This window comes from Sceloporus undulatus, chromosome 3 (assembly GCF_019175285.1).
Source record: "Sceloporus undulatus isolate JIND9_A2432 ecotype Alabama chromosome 3, SceUnd_v1.1, whole genome shotgun sequence".
In the NCBI taxonomy this organism is placed as follows: domain Eukaryota; kingdom Metazoa; phylum Chordata; class Lepidosauria; order Squamata; family Phrynosomatidae; genus Sceloporus; species Sceloporus undulatus.
Genome location: NC_056524.1, coordinates 124,971,256 through 124,990,683, shown reverse-complemented (window position 1 = coordinate 124,990,683; position 19,428 = coordinate 124,971,256). Strand labels below are relative to the sequence as shown.

At 42.4% G+C, this 19,428-nt stretch overlaps 1 protein-coding gene across 2 annotated transcripts in view; it reads left to right on the top strand.

Moving 5' to 3' along the window:
• Nucleotides 1-10,164: 10,164 nt before the first annotated feature.
• The window catches only part of DZIP1 (DAZ interacting zinc finger protein 1), a 42,226-nt gene continuing 32,962 nt past the window's right edge, over nt 10,165-19,428 (top strand). The window contains exons 1-3 of one of the 2 annotated variants that reach the window (XM_042459540.1): nt 10,165-10,825; nt 15,264-15,348; nt 17,659-17,783. In XM_042459540.1, coding sequence (XP_042315474.1) covers nt 10,370-10,825; nt 15,264-15,348; nt 17,659-17,783 — 666 coding nt within the window. In that variant the 5' untranslated portion in view covers nt 10,165-10,369. The remainder of the gene's footprint in view (nt 10,826-15,263; nt 15,349-17,658; nt 17,784-19,428) is intronic. The other variant, XM_042459541.1, reaches the window with a different exon arrangement.

Here is a 19,428-nt window from a genome sequence, read left to right as displayed (position 1 = left end):
ACCAATTTACTAAAAGGTAAAGGTTTCCCCTTTGAAAAGGTTGTCGAGTCATGTCCGACCATAAGGGGCAGTGCTCTTCCCATTACTAAGCTGAAGAGCCAGCGTTGTCAAACACAACTCAGTGTGGCCAGCATGACTGCACATAAGTTTTCCTTCCCACCAAAGTGGTACCTATTTATCTACTTGCTCTTTTACACGCTTTCAAAATGCTCGCCCCATCATGCAGCACTTGGGCCTCAAACCGCCGACCTACCAATCTTGCATTCACCAGAGGCTTCTTGTCCTGGGGGACCTCAACATCCCCTTCGAGGCCGGCTCATCAGATCTATCAGCTGCAGCTCAGTTGTTCATGGAGTCCATGACAGCCATGGGCCTGTCCCAATTAGTCTCAGGTCCTACACACTGTGCTGGTAACACACTCAACATGGTCTTTAGTACGGATCAGGAATATCCGTGGGCAGAAGTAATTCAGACTTTTGTCCTGTCATGGACGGATCATTTTCTGGTCAAGGTCGGACTGAAGGCTACTTCCTATATCCCTCTCAGGGGTGGAGGACCTATTAAAATGGTCCGCCCTTGAAAGCTGATGGAACCCAAAAAGTTCCAGGAAGCTCTAGAGGGATTTATGATTGGAAATGATGGCGATTCTATCAAGGCCTTGGTTGATATTTGGAACAGTAATCTTACCAGGGCTATTTACTCTATCGCTCCGGAGCGTCCTTTCCAGGCCGCTCCAAATAAAAAACCATGGTATAGGGAGAATCTCCGCCATATAAAAAAATCATGATATACAGAGAATCTCCACCAAATGAAGCGGGTTATGCAATGACTAGAGTGCCGTTGGCGGAAACATCAACATTTATCTGACAAGACATGCCATAAGAACCTATTAGGCCCCATTCCCACTGGTTTATAAAGCAGTTCAAGACATGGATTATGGGGCATCATTCCCATTTGAACATGCATTCGATCCCCATTGTGCCAATTTCATTCCCATTGGAATTTGGATCTGACCCCCATGTACACTGGTGCCTCAGGATACGAAATGATCGGGTTACGAAATTTCCGGGATACGAAAAAGTTGGATTGGCAAAAACTGTTTCGGGTTACGAAATATTTTTCGGGTTACGAAATTCATTTCGGCGCGAAATTCAAATGCTGCAAAGTGCAGCTATAGGCTTTCCAGTGCTAACGGAAAGCCTTTTCGGGTTACGAAATTTTCGGGTTACGAAAGGAATGGCGGAACGAATTAATTTCGTAACCCGAGGCACCAGTGTATTCGATTTTTCCTTGGAAAACCCGAATCAGTGGTGGATAAACCAGTTTAAAAAGGGTGCACATTTTTAGAGGTTTTTCCTGCGCCTCTTCAGTTTGATTTGGGGCAAACGAATGGGAAGGACAAGGGTGTCCGATTCGGGAACTTGGGGATGGGAGGAGCAATGCTCAAGGGGCTGGCCTGGGGGTGTCACCCGCTTGTTCTCTTTCCTGCATTACCGGCGCCATTTTCTCCCGTTCGCATAGCCTTTCCCCCGGTGGAGTGGGAAGCAGGGTAAGGCAATTGCATGTGTAGACAATTTTTTTTAAATTAAGCAACAATATCATCACCTTCATCATCATCCTATTTTTCATCTAAAGTCGGGACTCAAGGAGGCTAAAACCAATCATGTCATTGGGACTATAAAGCATGTAATAAATTGAAAATATCCGGGAATACTCCCACTAAAATGTCCCATTAAATGTTTGGGATTACAATCAGTATTATCTGTACAGCACATCTTCATGGCTCTTTCCAGAGTGAGTCAAGGGTATCTTACAAACTATTAATGCTACTAATATTCACTATTGTTGGGCGCCTTCAATTCATTACTGACTCATGGCAAACTTTAAGCGAACCTATCACAGGTTTTTCTTTCTTTCATGGTTTGCCACTGCTGTCTTCTGAAGCTGTGAAAGCGCGACTTACCCAAGATCACCCAGGCTGCATCTGCAGTGCAGAAATAATCCTGATTGACACCACTTTAACTGCCATGGTCCAGCGCTATGGAATTCTGGGAATTTAGTTTCTTGTGGTACTGGAGGTTTCGAACAGAGAAAGCTAACCGTCTCACAAAACTACAAATCCAAGAATTCCATAGCATTGAGCCATGGCTGTTAAAGTGATGTCAAACTGGATTATTTCTGCAATGCTGATGCAGTCTCAAGGGCCTGTTACAGACTGCCAAAATAAAGCTGCTTCGGGTCTCTTTGGAGGTATGCTGTTTAAATGATGCATGCATCCTAAGAATCCAGAAGCTGCACCAAAGCTGCACTCCAGTGCTTAGGAATGGAGTGTGGCTTTGGCGCGACCTCCGGACTCTTAGGACCCATGCATCATTTAGATAGCATACCTCCAAAGAGACCCGAAGCAGCTTTATTTTGGCAGTCTGTAACATGCCATGGATTTCCATGGCTGAGGCGGATTTGAACCCGGTTCGCCAGAGTCTTAGTCCAATGCTCTAAACACTACACCACACTGGCCACTAAAAATATCTGCAGTTGAATCTTACTTCTCCATTGGTGCTGGGACAGCACCCTCCAACATCACCATCAAGGCAGCTGGCTAATATAGGCCAGCTTGTCTAGAGCTCATTCTTCTGACTTAAAACAGAGAACAGCTGCTGCTGCAACTTCCTCTGCATCATCCAGCTTCTGCCATCTGTAGCATCTGGCATCTGTGGCAACCACCTCATATTACCTAATGGTAGGGCCAGCCCTGGAGATAAAAGCCCAATTTATTTGCTCTTAACATTAGCACTAATGTAATGTTATCACAGTCAAGCCCTCCAAGTCCAATCCTGCTGTTCTCTGTTGAAGGTCAGAGCCATGAAACAGAAATCATCAGTACAGAAATAGCAATGCCATTTTTTCCTTTTTTTAAAAAAAAGAGGTTTTAAATCTGTTTTATTCTTATACATACCTGCTGGGGTCAGCACAAGCAATCTGGAAACTGCCTAAAACCTCAGAGCTGCTGCTGCTGTTATTACTCTTCCATGACTATGTCTTCTCTCTTTTATGGATGGGAGAAGAATTTTGTATTATAGGTCACCAAGAGCATTCAGGGTTTTTATTTTTAAGTACTGTAATTATAAAATTTAAGGCTGAGCAATACCAACACTGGATTATTAAAATGTCACAAAGAAGGCAAGGTTTCCTTTAGACTTTGTTGTTGTTATTGTTGTTTGTCATCAAGTCAACTTTGACTTATGGTGATGCCATGACTACCCTAAAGCACCAGTTCCAGTCTGATCCTGCAAACTAAACAGAGTCAGCTCTGTTTAGTACTTGGATGGGAAACCACGAACAAATACCAGGGGCTGTAGGCTGTATTTCAGATGATGTTCCTGGCAAAACCATCTCTGAGTATTCCCTGGCTAAGAAAACTCTACAAAATAAACGGGGTTGCCATAAGTCGACAGGTGACTTGAAGACACACACACAAATGTGAGAGATCTCCTACCTAGAGCCTCAGTCAGCAACAACTCTGCTGAGGGTGTTGCAGACTCAAGGGTTTGGCTTTCTTGTTGACTCTACCCTTATGCAATGTGGCCTTCCTCTTTCCACTTTACAAAGCCTTATCATCTTTTCCATTGAGTCACATTGTCTCATGATATGTCCAAAGTATGACAGCCTCAGTTTAGTCATCTTCAATCCTAGTGAGAGTTTGCTCTAAAATTCATACGTGTGTCTATTTGGTATGGTATCCACAAAATTCTCCTCCAGCACCACATTTCAAATGAGTTGATTTTCTTCCTGCCAGCTTTCTTCAATGTCCCGCTTTCACCACCATATGTAGAAATTGGAAATACGATGACCTGGATGATTTTCACCTTGATATTTAATGTCTTTACATTAATGTCTTATCTAGTTCTTCAGTGCTGCATTTCCAAGTTAGGTCCAAAATACACTGAAGAAATAATCCAGTTTCAGAATGCTTTAACCATTCTGGCTCAGTGCTAGGAAATCCTGGGATTTGTAATCCGATGTGGCACTAAAGCTCTTACAAAACTACAGCTCCCAGGATTCCCTAGCATTGAGCCAGGATAGTTAAAGCCGTCTCAAACTGGATTATTTCTGCAGTGTGTTTTGGACCATAGTCTTCTAATTTCTTGTGTGCAGATTCCATTTGGTTAATAACTAAACCAGGGAATAAGAAATCTTAACTATTTTAGTGTCTTCATTCCTCGATTTAGATTTAATCTTTGGACTAAGGATAAATCTACACATACAGGAAAATCCACCTTGTCTTCAGGTTACCCTGATCAACAGTAACCATGGGCTTGTCTGCACACACTGAGGCTAGTCTGGGCAAACTGTTCTCCTTTTCAAACACATCCTGATCTTATAAATCACACTATGCGTGGCCACATGGCCGTTTTTCTTTCCTCCACCCCCCCAAACCTGCAAATGTGCATATTTCTGAGCTCATCCAGGGTATACACGAGTGCTACTATGGAGAACTATCCACACACAGGCTTGTGGATATCCAGATTTTCCAGTCAAAACCGGCATAGGTCCTCACTTTTCTTCCTCCAGAATTAAAACCCTGAGGGGATGGAAAGGCTCAGATTTGGTCCTACTCATCCCATTGACAACTTCACTGTGAAAACTAAACGGAATCCTTTCATTTGGCCCAAGTAGATGGATCCTTGAGTGAGCCATTTGGAGTATTTATACCCTGCTCTTCAGCTACAGAGGCTCTCAAGAGCAACTTACAAATGGTGAATTAGACTGTTCCCTGCCCTCAGGCTTACAATCTAAAAGACACATAAGGAGAAGAGAGTGGTGGTGGGGAAGGGGATCAGGTCCAGCAGTTCTTCTCTCCCTCTGAGGCCTGGACCAAGGCAGATGGAATGGAGGGAGGGCTCTGCTTCTTAGAAGGCATAGTGGTTTGAGTGCTGGACTATGATTCTGGAGAGCAGGGTTCGAATCCTCACTGGGCCATGAAACCCACTGAGTGAACTTAGGTGCTCTCAGCCTCAGGGGAAGGCCGCGACAAACGTCCTCTGAACAAATTTTGCCAAGAAACCCATGATAAGTTTGCCTTAGCATTACTGTAAGTCAGAAACAACTTGAACACAGCACATAACAGACATGTAGATGTGCCTTTTGATGGAACAAAAGTTGGGAGATTGGGGAAGGAATTTAAAAAAAGGTCCAAAAATTTGCCGAGAATGATTTTTAGTGGCTTTGGAGAAACCGGAAACAACGTTTCCCTACAACTGATGGGCCTGGGCTATATTGTAACTGTTTTAAAAACTTTCCAGCTTAGTTTCTGCCTCTGATCTTCAGGATACAATCGGAGGCTTTGTGCACATTCCTGGCAGGCGAGTCCACTTGGGGGCAGGGTGAGCCAAGGCATGGCAAAATGGGGAATACTGAAGAGAAATGGAGGGCCTAAGCAAATAAAATGTAAATATAAATTCATGCTTCTTAGTGATCCTCAGAGGGGAGAGCATTTTAGATTTGTAAGCCACCTTGAGTCCTTTTACTGAGAGGAAGGTGGGCTATAAATAAACATAATAATAACGTAGAACTTAGAAAAGATAAGAAAAGACAAGATTTCAGAACTTAGAGAAGATAAGAGAAGTTGATATGGAAGGTTGATATGGAAGGTGAATGAGAGAGTAAAAATGAATGTGAGATTAGTTAAGATATAAAAAGGTAAATCAACTTATAAGTAAAAGATTATATAGAATATTAGGATAAAATATAGAATATAGAAGTAATTAAGACAAGCATTGAAAGCATCAAGATCAATATTGAAAGTAGGAGAGATTCCCAAGATTAAAATGAATTCGATGTTACTAATTAGATCTCAATGATTCCTATGTATAGATTATTTTCATGTATAGTATTTTTTTATTTCTCAGTGATTGATTACCTGCATGATCTGATTGTATGTGTCACAAAGATTAATAAATATTTTAATAATAATAATAATAATAATAATAATAATAATAATAATAATTTAATAATAATAATAATAGCAATAATAATAATGATGATGATGATGATGAAATTCCTCCTGGAGAGAAGAGTGAAGTCTACATCTCAGCCCAGGAGGGATAGTGGGGTTTTCTTGACAAGGTCCTGGTAAAGGAGGAGGACTTGGTGCCTGCTCCCCCTGAAATGGTCCAGATCCCTTTCTCCCTTCCCACTAGTGGATCCCAGGATCCAGAGGGAATCAGCCAAGAGGAGAGGGAATCCATCCAGAGAGTTGTAGGGAGGGGGGGAAAAAGGGCCCAGAAATCCGATTCCCCCAGAGAGAGGGAGACTGTGTGTCCCTTGCATAGGGAGGCCTCTTTCGGCAGGCTGCAAACTTTCCTCCTTCCTTGGGAAGGTCTTTTCCCTAGAGACAGGAGAGGGGGGCAAGGGACACAGAGAAAGGCCCTTTCCTTTTTAGCTCCTGCTTGGAGGCCTGGTTTTCCCTCCCTCTGCTCTCTTTGCCTCTCCCTCCCTTTGACTTTTGTCTCCTTCCAAATCTTGCCTTGGAACTTGCCTGGAATTAAAAGCATGCCCTTACATTTAGTGATAGCATCCCAATGTAAATGAGAACCCAGTCTGCAAAGGGATTCACTGGAAGAAAGATGTTAGGAGCATGGGTTTTCCTAGGCTTGAGCCTTTTGTTGTTGGCTGCCTTCAAGTCGTTTCCAACTCACAGCTACCCTCAGGCGAACCTCTCTCATAAGGTTTCCGGGGATGTTTCTTCAGAGGAGGTTTTCCACTCCTTTCTCTGAAGCTGAGAGAGTGTCACTTGCCCAGGTTCACCCAGTGAGTTTCCATGACCGAGCTGAGATTCAAAGCCAGGGCCTCATTCCTACGTACCAAAAAAGTGGTTTGTGATGGATCAATTTGACAGTAGAGCGTGGTTCACACTACATTTGCCCCGACTGCATGTTTTCCCCGTAAAATAACCCACTTGTGGTTCACATTCACAAATTAATCAGCTCAAAATAATAATAATAATAGGATTTATTTATTCATTTAAATGGACCCGCTCCAGCCAGCCGAAGGGCATATTTAAATCGATTCCGATCCACATCTGGTTCACACTTGCACAGAATCAATTTATTGAAAAAGATGTGGAAAACATCAGCGTCAAAAAGACACAGTTTAAATGGGTCTAGCGTGTGGTCCCCCTCTCCGAATTCGATTCACATTTCTAAATGTAGCCATGTTGTTGGGTCAAATTTCTCTCCACTTATTGGTTTGCACTTTATTTAGGTATTTGTTTGCTTGCACACAAGTTTCCCGAGCAGCTCACAAAACAAATACAATTAAAAAGAAAACAAAAACCATTGAAACTAAAGTAAATCATCATCACTTTGTACAGGGTGACCAGAGGTCCTGGCCTCAAAGAAGGACAAGGCACCGCAAAATGTCATTCCAGAAAAATGGAGGAAACAACCAAATAAAAGCTAAAAACATTCATATAAATGTAAATCATGCTGGGCAAATTTCTTCAGAGGGGGTTTGCCTCATGCAGGAGGTTGAAATGTAGGACATGTTCTGGAAAAGGAGGACATCTGGTCACCCTGATCTTGTGGCACCTTAAAGATGAAGACATTTTGTTATAACTTCATTTCCGACTGCAGGTCACTGACAGGGGCACAAAGTGTTTCCTGAATTACAAACGGATGTGTGTGTTTTGGTCAGGAAAGTGAAATGTTGAATATGGAACACAGCTTTTGAGCTGAAAGAGTGGTGTTAACTGTAACCAGGATACTACTGCCAAAAGATGTATTTCACTTCATCTGGCAAGAACGCTCAGAGCATAAATAACTCAAAATGCAGGCAGAAAAGAGGCATTGCTGGCAATTGATTGTAGATGTAATATTGGAACAGGAGCCAGTGAATGAGTCTTTGCTATTGTAGACGAGGTTATTAAGTCATTTAATAGTGTTGTCTGACTGGGTATGGGAATAAAGTTGGCATGTGGGTTTGTTGCAGCATCTGATCTGTATTTACATTTATCAGGATTTTAATCTTCAAAGACACTGGCCATATGAAATCTGTTAATCTTTGAGGTGCCATAAGACTATTGTTTTTGCTGCACTGGATTAACACAGCTACCATCTGGACAGATGCTTAACAGACTGTGTGTTTATCTGAAGTCAGCGTCAGTGTCAATTTGTAAACTTGGCAGTTGTTGTGTGCCTTCAAGTCATTTCCTAAGTCAAACCTGCCATGTGGTTTTCTTGGCAAGATTTGCTCAGAAGGGGTTCTCCGTTGCCTTCCCATGAGTGGGTTTCCATGGCCAAATGGGACTCAAACCCTGGTCTCCCAGAGGCCTAGTCCATTGCTCAAGCCACTATACCATGCTGGCTCTTCTAAATTTGGGCCTTGGACAAAACACCGTATTCAATATTTTTGAAATGATATTCCAAATTCCTAAATTAAAGTAAATATTACAGATGGTTTTGACCTTGAATCATTGAGTTGGAAAGGCCACAAGGGCCAACTAGTCCACTCCCACCTGTGCCATGTAGGATTACATAACTAAAGCACTCCTTAGAGATGGTCATCCAACATCTTTTAAAAACTTCCAATGAAGGAGTGTCTAATACTGTAATTCCATTGTCAAACAGCAATTACAGTAAAGATCTTATGTTTAGGTGGAATTTCTGTTCTTGTAGTTGGCCCTCCACATTTCTGGCTTTGACATTTGTGAATTTGATTAGTTGAGGTTTTGATTAATATGTTCTCTCTAAGAATCTCTAGGTCCTCCTGCGCAACTCTGCCATATGTTGACTGTCGAGTTGTGTTGGAGAACCTTGAGGTTCCTAAAGAAAACACTTCTCTAGGCATTTGTAGGTCCTCCAGCATGATTCTATGATTAACCTCTGGCAGATGTTGACCATAGAGTTGCACTGGAACACCTGGAGAGCACTAGAGAAGTGTTCCCTCAGGTGAAAAAGAATAGTGTTTTTTTATTTGTGGTTTCTTCACCCTTAATTTTGCTTACATTTTAGTGTATTTTCCTTCACACATTCATATCTTAACATTTTCAAGGAAATAACATCATCCAAATTAGAAGAGTTTTATTTAAGTAAATTAATGATTTAACTCAATGCATTTGTAAATTTTACACATAAAAAGGTTTGGGAGGAGGAGAAAAAGTGATCAGGGCCTCCAAGTCTTGTGCTTCTCTTGAGCAACTCATGCACCCCTTCTGGGAGTTCTGCCCCAGTTTAAGAACCACTGCTAAATGAGGCATATGATAGTGATACCTTTATGGGAACAACCAAAATACACAAAATACATGTTGCAAGCTGTCGAAGCGCCACTGGCTTCTTCATCAGGCCAAGGTGTTGATATATATAAAAGGACAGTGGTAAATGACAGACCTCTAAGAGATGAGAGCCAGTGTGGTAAAGCGGTTTGAGAACATTGGGGGACCAGTGTTTGAATCTCTGCTCAGTCATGGAAACCCACTGGGCAAGTCATGCTCTCTCAGCCTCAGAGGAAGGCAAAAGGCAAACCCCCTCTAAACAAATCTTGTCAAAAAAGCCCACCCCATGATAGATTTGCCATAAGTGAGATATGACTGGAAGGCACCCAGAGCCAGTGTGGTGTAGTGTTTTGAATACTGGATTTGAGCCTTGGACTATGATGCTGGAGAACAGGGTTTGAATCCCATGAAACCCACTGGGTGACCTTGGGCTCTCTCGGCCTCACGGGTTGGCAATGGCAAACCTCCTCTGAAGAAACTTGCCACAAACCCCACAAAACCATTATGAGTGTGTCATTAAGTCGCAGAGGCCCTGAAGACCTCCAAGAAGAAGAAGAAGAAAGGAGGAGAGAGGAGGAGGAGGAGGAGACGAAGAAGGAGAAGAGAGAAGGAGAAGAGAGGAGGAGAAGGAGAAGGAGAAGAGAGGAGGAGAAGAAGAGAGGAGGAGGAGAAGGAGGAGGAGAAGAGAGAAGAAGAGAGGAGGAGGAGAAGAGAGGAGGAGGAGGAGAAGGAGAAGAGAGAAGGAGAAGAAGAGAGGAGGAGGAGAAGAGAGAAGAAGAGAGGAGGAGGAGAAGAAGAGAGGAAGAGGAGGAGGAGAGGAAGGAGAAGAAGCACAGAGGGGGAAAGGAGGAGGAGAGGGAGAGGAGCATGGGGCTTCCATGCCTCCCCCTCAGGGACTTTAATAATAGTAGTAGAGTAGTAGTAGTTGGAGCAGACTAGGCCTCTCGGTTGCCGTGGCAACGGGGGAGAGGCGCCGCCGCCGCCATCGCCGCCAGGGGGCGCCCAAGAGCGGGGCCTGAATGACTATCTAAGCTTACCAACCAACCACCCAACCGCCCTCCTTCCTTTCTCCCTTCTTCTCCCCGCAGACGGAGGCCCATGGCGGGGTCGGAGGCGGTGGCGGTGCCTCCGTTCCAGTTCCGCCCCCGGCACGAGAGCCCGGACTGGCGGCGGCTGAGCTCGGTGGACGTGGACCGAGTGGCGGCGGAGGTGGACGTGGCGGCGCTGCAGGAGCACCTGGCCCACGTCGCCTTCTGCACGGCCGAGAGGGAGCGCTGCCCGCGCTGCCAGGCCCCCGCCGACCCCCTGCTCCTGCGCCTCCTGCGCCTGGCCCAGCTCTGCCTCGAGTACCTCCTCCACTCCCAGGACCACCTCGCCGCCAGGCTCCGCGCCGCAGATGAGGCCCTGCGCGCCGCAGACGCCCACCGGGACCTCCTGGCCAAAGAGGCCGCCCGAGGCGCCCACGAGGTCCGCCTCCTCAAGGAGGAGTGCCGCCGGAGGAGGAAGATGCTCGGGGCACAGCAGGTCATGCTCCAGGCCGGCGCCTGCCACCAGGTGGGACTCCAAAGGCAGCAGCAGCCACACTGGAAACCGGTTTAACTCTTGGTCTGGCTCTTGGCTATGGAATTCTGGGAGTTGGAGTCAGGGCGGAAAAACGAAACGCATAGATATAGGGTGGGGGCCACCTGGCTGAATGAGACGACATGCAAAAGGGGTCTAGTAGTCCAAGCAGAGCACAAGATGAGCATCAGTCAACAGTGCGATGCGGCAGCTAAAAAGGCCAATGCGATTTTAGGCTGCATCAATAAAAGTGTAGTGTCTAGATCAAGGGAAGTAATAGCACCAATGTATTCTGCTTTGGGCAAGCCTCAGCTGGAATACTGTGTCCAGTTCTGGGCACCACCATTCAAAAAGGATGTTGAGAAACTGAAGCGTGTCCAAGGGAGGGCGACTAAAATGGTGAAGGGGCTAGAAGCCATGCCATATGAGGACATACATTAGGAGGGGTCTGTTTGACAGTGGGACACACTCCTTCCTCAGAGAGTGGTGGAGCCTCCTTCTTTGGAGGTCTTCAAGCAGAGGCTGGATGGCCATCTGTCAGAGGGCCTTTGATTGTGAGTTCCTGCATGGCAGAATGGGGTTGGACTGGATGGCCCTTCAGGTTCCTTCCAACTCAGTGATTCTACAGTTCTGTGCTGCAGTCACTCTCTCTCTGCCTCACAGGATGGCAATGACAAATCTCCTCTGAAGAACCCTCCCAAGATAGGGTCACTGTGAGTTGTAAAGGACTTGAAGGCACACAACAACAAAGCTCCATTCTGTGGAATCCAGGGATTTGTAATGTTACAAGGTCTTTAGCCTTCTCTGCCAAAGAGTGCTGGTGCCTCACAGAACGCCAATCCCAGGATTCTGTAGGATGGAGCCATGGCAGTTAAAGTGGTGTCACATTGCATTATTTCTACATTGAAGATTCAACCTGAGGAGTTCAGCAGAGTTTCATCACATTTTTACTGTTGGACCATTTGAAAAGTAATGATATTTGCCACAGGGGCCAGAATAACGTGGCTGGCTCTGGGTTCCACCTCTCTTGACTTGAGAGGGAGAGGTGCTATGTACTGCTTCAGTTCTAGTTGCAAGGTCCCCTGGGATGCTCTTCTAATCCCTACTGTTTCTTCTCTCCAACCCATTCATATCTCCTTGGCCAATTAATTGTAGAAACAAAATACTGTAGGCAGAGTCATTGCTGCCATATATGTGTGTGTCTTCAAGTCACTTCTTGACTTGTGGTGATCCAATTAATTTCATAGGCTTTTCTTCAGCAAGGAACACTTAGAGCTGGCTTGCCATTGCCTTCCTCTGAAATATAGCCAAGTACTTTCCCCATTCACTCCTTAATCTCCAGTCTCTCTCTTACTCAGGCAGGCACACACTCTGTCACACACCTTTGAAGCCTCCTCCCTTTTTACTGGACCTGTATAGAGGAACATTTTTGTTTTCATGTCATGTTGGGTTGGACAATTTGAACCTACCAGCTTGGTGTTCCACTAAAGGAATAAAGAACAGGATCTCCAGTGTGGTGTAGTGGTTTGAATGTTGGCTGTGACTCTGGAGACCAGGGTTTGAATCCCTGTTTAGCCACGAAACCCCACTGGGTGACTTTGGGCAAATCACACTCTCTCAGCCTCAGAGGAAGGCAATGGCAAACCCGCTCTGAACAAATCTTGCCAAGAAACCCCTGTGATAGGGTCTCCATAAGTCAGAAACAACTTGAAGGCACACAGCAACAAATCTCTGTACAGCTGAGATATGGAGAAGTTTTTCTCTTTAGTACCATCACAGTTGGCCGGGATGAAGATGGGAACTTCTCTCTTATGCTGGTGTAGAGAGATGCCATTTTGTTATCACTGTTGTGGTACAATAAAGTCTAAGGTATTGCCTCTTTTCCCTGTATATGTAATGGTCTCAGGCTGTAGCTAAACGGTCGCTCAAGTGTTGTCTGTTGTGTTGTTTTTTTACGGAACAAACAACTTCCACCATTTTTTAGTTTTGTTTTGCTCAGACAGCCCTTGAAGATTGCAACAAAACTAGACTTTAATCCATGTGCCTAAATCCCACAGAAATAAGTGTGGCTTAAGTATGAGTAACTCTGTTTGGATTGTGTCCAGACTGTGGGTGTTTAATCCTTGGGTTTATGTATGATTTGCAACCATAATACTTGTTTTTGGAAATGCTTGGTCATACAGTATGATCTCACTGCCTGTAATTTAGTCAGGTAGAGCTGCATGTGGTCAAGAAAGTGCCCATGGCTCTAATGTATACACTCTATTTTGATTCGCTTTTGCTTGTTTTTTACATATAGTATCATCTAATTCAGTCACAGAACTTGGGAAAGTTACTTTTTGGAGAGTTGTAGTAAAAAAATAAAATAGCCTTTTCAAGCTTTACTTGACCAAGTGCATTTAAAATTTCACTATATGGTATATATGTTGTGAGTTTAGCCTATCCATAGATGGCTGGACAAAGCACTTACACAGCTACTGTTCATAGATTGTTGTTACAAGGAACCCAAATCCAAACAATATTCCATTTTCATTGTTCAATGAAAGCTTGTTGTTACATATAAACTGTATTTATTTATTTATTTATTTATGAACAAGGAGATCCTTTCAGAAGCTCAATAAGTGCTTCATCCCCATCAAGCATAAAAACACTAATGTACCATGCACTAAAGCTATTGCATGAGGAATAAAGCATGCAACCACTGTGCGCAAGTGTGCCAGTTTTAACATGGGAATTGGGTTGGATAATGATATTTCACAGCTGATTTAATACATTAAGACTCGGTGTGTTTCAGTTTAAGATTCCTGTTGCTTGTTGACGTTTTCCTGGCACTCAGCACTTGCTATCTAGGCTTTGTATGTCTGCGCATTTATCCGACAAAAATGTAACTTAATTATTTATGCCCTTAGTGGCTTTTCACAGCATTTATATTTAATCATATAGCAGCTATCAGTGGTCGGATTTTAAATAGTAGTTGAGAGTTGGGAATTCAGCAAGAATCAGATTCAGGCTGTATTCAATAGTTTCTTTGCCAATTTTAGCTACTGAATACATTTAACATCATGCCAGCTGATAGTCCTCAGGGATTCAAAAGGTTCCTTTATGATGAAATGGACATTGGAACTACACTGAAGAGTAACAAAATGTGAGATCACGTATCTGTAAATCATAGCTATGTCTAATGCCTCTTCTTCTGCCACCTGTACTTCCTTGCTTCAGTGTTATGCTCCTTCCAACCCCACCTTTGAGAACCAGAAGTCCTCACTTTGTTAGATTTTTCTAACTTTCAAATAGGAGTAGCCAATTTCATTTTGTGTCATGTAATAACAATATGAATTAAACCTTTTCACTCATATAATTTTTGGAGTAAGTTGATATTTAGAGGATTTGATGGTCAGCAGAAATTTATTGGGTCTTCCTAGCCTGCCCTAGGATGCAAGTGCCAAATGGGCAGCAACATAGGATGACATTTCAGGAATGATCTCAAGTGAATAATTAGTCATTCACATACTGCTATCCTGATCCCAATGATCTCATTGGCACATCTGTCCATAACACCAGAATGAAGTGATGGTTTAGTGTAGAAATAAGCATTTACAGTATTTTAATCTAAAGAATGTACAGTTGATTAGTGCACAACTGGTGACATTAACACTTGGGATAGCAACTACCTTTATTTCTTAAAGCTGCTCCTTGAAACAAGAGTAAATAATAAATGTTTTAAACATAAAACTAGAACTTTAACCCAGACAACTCCTGGACCAAAATCCTTATAATGGCAGTAAAACATAACAAAAATAAATAAAGAAATCAGACTGTTGAGTCAGTTTTATGCTTTAAAATATCTTTATAGTTGAATGATTATTAGATAATCCACCTGTAGTATAATAACTATGGATTTTAATCAGTATTGTGTGCCAACAGAGTATTTTGACTTGCTTTGATTTGACTACATTGTTTTATGTCAGGAGTGGGTAGCTATGGAGTGGTGGGGACCATTCCCTTCTTCCCATCAGCCACATGGTCACTTGTGGTCACAGCGCCACTCTCCTGACATTTTGTTCTGGGATTTTGCCAAAACACCAGAATTTTATGGCAGTTTGCATGGCTTTTCATTATCTGGGAAGTGACATTGCAGATAGATAGATAGATGTTTAAAATAATGGGACTTGAGGATGAGGGATCTCTTGGTGGTCACAGAAGGAATTCTTTGGCCATGAGCTGCATTTTACCCACCCCTCTTTTATCTGTTAATCCTGAATTCATTTAAATGGTTTAAAAATGTTTTCAGGGGATTACGAATATATGGTTGAGAATCTAGACTAGATGAGCAGTTAAATATGTAGGATTTATTTGTCTAGGGCACTTGCTACAACTGCATAGATGTGATGTTTGTTTGTATATATTTGACCAAACTACTTTTATTTTGCAGTGCCAATTTTGTGACAAAGCTTTTATGAACTACTCCTTCCTGCACAGTCATTTACAGCGTCGCCATGCAGAAGAACCACACATTGGTATGTATGTATGTGTCCATGTATATCAAGTGTAAAAAAATCCCACCTACATATTTTCACATCAGCCAAAAATTGTCTTTGTGCACTGCATTTGTGAAATTAAAATATATGGAATAGCTCGTGCTTAATTCCCCCAAAGAAAGAAAACTGAAATACAGTCGACCCTCCATATCCACGGATTCTTTATCCACGGATTCAACTGTATTTTCAACTGTATTTTCACATCCTTAGCTAAAGCATTTCTGTATCACAGGTATTCTTTTGCTTATGACATTCTTCAGTTTATACTGCAGTACTAAATTTCCTAAACATACAGTGCTAGCACTATTGCCAGTTTTCTTTTCTCTGATATAATTGGACTTGCAATCACTTCACTTCTCGTTCTGATAATTTGGAGGCACCTGCGGAAAGCTCTGTCTCTGACCTGTTTCTCTTTCTGGATTTGTTTTCTTGTCACGTTCTAAATTGCAACTGCTTTCTGATTAAATTATCGAAGATTGATTTTGGGAACTGCCAGTTCTAAAATTTTGAGGGGTAATTTTCAGCAACACAGTTGCCTTCTGTTACTGTTTAAGAAAAACTTAACACTTTCAAAGCAGTGGAGAGACTGATTTGAAGTGCCTGCCTGGCAATGCCCATTACAAATGTTTCTTTCTTTCACTCTCTCTTTCTTTCTTCAAGCTGAAGTCTGAAAAAAACTCTACATAGTTCCAGTTATCTGTAGCTGGTGACATCACCAGTACAGCCATACTGTCTCCAGTCAGAGAAAAGCACATGTAATATTAGTGGCAGCTGCTGTCTTGTCAGTGGAGTGGGGAATCCACTCTGGAGTTGGGTTGTTTGTTTGTTTGGGTTTTTTGCACCTTTAAGGAGCTGTCCAAGGTTCTGAGTCTATTTTGGGGACTTAAACCCAGAGTGAGTTCAGTACCGTACAGTGCGCCCATGCCATACGTGGGCACACTATACGCAGCTTCAGGCTTACGCTGAAGCTGCATGACAAAACATGGCGCATGCGCCCATGGCACAAACACATGCTCCCGTTGTTTTCAGTGGGGCGGAGCATACGCAGAATTCCCCTTACACAGGAGGATCTGGAAGAGAACGGCCCACTGTACTAACATGGAATTCATGTGTTTAAAAGAATAAACAGTCATGAAGCAGAAACATAGCAGAAAATAAGAGTGACATCCAATCACATGTGTAGCTTCACTGGATCAGATGGAGTAAGTTTTTTTAAAACTTTAGATCTCAGAATTTCCCAGCCATCATAGCCAGTTCTAGAGAATAACTTTTCAAAGCTCTGTTAGGATATGTAAATTCTGAAGCTGAAAGGATGGGCTTACTTTACATATTTTTAAACATTATGGTTAGTTTTGTTAGAGACAAATGGCCAGTTTAGACAGCTTCAAAAAAGCTGTTACGACGGTTTACTTCCAGCAGGCCTTTCCTGAATAGAAACTCCCGGCTACAGAATGATTGCCCCTCATATCATGTGTTAGCCCACCACTCTGCCCTCGTTATATTTTTATTGTTATACTTTTTTTCTTTTTTATTAATGGATATTTTAATCTCTAATTTTAATTGTATTATGTTTAATTCTGTTTTAAGGGCGGGGGCAATCTGAGATATAATATTGAATGTGGATATTTTAATGTGTTGTGAGCCGCTTTGTCTCATCACAGGAAAGCGGGATAAAAATAAAAGTTTTATTTATTTTATTCATTTATTTAGAGACAGGTTGATCAGGATGGTTAGAGGAAGGCTAACTGGATTCTTTGTATATTCACAAAATAATGTTATTTTCTCCATTCTTATAGGCCATTGTGTTAGGTTAATGAGTTGCTTAGAAGAATGAGTTAATGAGTGAAGGCCACTCAGGCACAGAGATTCCCGTGTGTCATCTTTCTCCAGCATCCCTTTGTGTCTCCCACACAAACTTTTCTCTGGGCCGGATAACTCTCCACAAAGGCCTGAGGTGTCATATGGAGTTGGAGAGAGGAATAATTTAAAATCAGATGGAGGCAGCTGGTATGGTCTGGAGAAATTATTATATAGGTTAACACCCCCCCCACCTCGGGTTTAATGCTTAAAATAGAGCTACTCTTTGTAATCCTGCATGGTACTGTTTTGAGAAATAAATAACACATCTGGAATTGCATTTTGCAGAGTGGAACTTGGAAAAGCATTGTTAAACAACATCTGCAAGAAGAGATGCATTGCCCAAAATATAACCATCCCCCATACACACAGTTGCTGATATGTGTTTCCTGTACCACATACAAACTCGCAACATGTGTTTCTTTCATGCAGATCAGAAGCAAAAAGGACAAACAGATAAATTACAGGAAGAGATCAACAAGCTGAAGGAGCAATTACAACTGACCAGGTCTCAGTTAGAAGCAGAGCAACATGCTCACATGGTCAAATTGTCTAAGGTGAGGGACACTCTGTATTGCTATCCTATTTTGAGAAGCAGCCAATGATATCATAAGGAATGAATTGAGGATGTGATTCTGCAAGGGATCTATGTTTATTCATAGTTTATTCCTCTTGAATAAAGTACAGTAGGGATGTAATTTCAGTGGCTGTATTCATTTCATGGAGTCCAGATAGAAAAGAGGTCAGGACTTCTTCCCTTTTAATAGTGGCACAGAAGAAGATATTTCAACATATGAAAGAAACTTCTTATGCAAGCTGAAATGTTGTCTTCTGCATAAGTAGTAAATGTGGAGATGTCTTGTCCACACCTTCACCTGACATCACCATCCCATTCCCTCCAGCATGATTCACTGAGATGCCAGGTAAGAGTCAGCAGTGTTATAGGACCAAAAAGTGGCCTGCTGGTCCTTTGTGTCACTTTATCCCTATTGAATTGGTAATTGCAATATTAGTCTCTGGCCCTGTGCACTGGTGGGTATTGTAGCCCATCAGTGACCAGACATACAGCTGTCTCATCTGGCAAATCTCTGCAGTGGTTCAGAAAGTACAGTTGGCCCTCTGCATAGGTGGCTTGCTTTCTGCGGCTTTGAGCTTACGCGGAAGGCAAGCCCCGGCAGAGGTAATGGGACGTGTACCTCTGCCACGCTCCCCATGTTGCACCGCAAGTGTACCCCAAATATTTTCTACAGGGCTTGAACATATGCTCTTTTCCCCATATGCGGGTGGAGCGTGGGTCCAGAATGTATCCCTCGTGTATAGGGAAGGTGGACTGTACAATAATATCTCTGAGCTCTATTCCAGTCCTTGGTTCACGATTCCTACCATTTTGACATCTCTGAACACTTATTTTTAATACTCTTTCCTACTCTTAAGTCTGCTGAGTGTGATGCTTTGAAGTTTTCAGATTATTTTTTAAAAATAAAATTTTAAAAGGGAGGCAAATATTTAGCACCTCTAAGATGGGAGTCTTATCTTTGAAATTATCTCTTTAAGGAAGTTAGTCTGGCATCTTTTTTGTTCACTCTGAAGTGGGCTGCTGGCCCTTTTTTCTTTCTTTTGTACTCTGTGGCTTTTTAGTATTTTAAAAAATTATTAGCTCTTGACTCTATTTGTAATATTCTTTCTTTTTCTTTGTTCTGCTAATTGTGATATTTTAAAGTTTTTAAATTGTCTATTAAAATATTTTGAACTGCTTAAAGTTTTTGTTCTTTGTTATGTTTGGTCTGAAAGGTGATTTGTAAATTTGTAAGTAAGAAAATTGAGGCAGGTGACAAACCAGAGGTGTAAGGCAACAAAAATGCTTCGCCTGGCCAGAGAAACAAAGCAAGGAAATCAGAGTTGAGTAAAAGTTGAGTAGGTATGGCTATATCTATATATAGGTATCAGGAAAGGAATGAAGATGAAATCATGAAAGCTTCTAAAAACTTGAAGCAGCCAAGCTAAAGACAAATGCCTGAATGCAGAAAGCAAGGAGGATGCTCAGGAAGCCTAAACAGATGAAAAAATAAAAATAACAATTGATTCCTTATGGGATTGGCAAGCTAGCCAAACTTTCTTAAAAGAGGTGAGAAGCAAAATTAAGCAAAATTTTGCTAAATTTAGTTTCACATAAATTTTGTTCATAAGCAAAATTAATGTGAG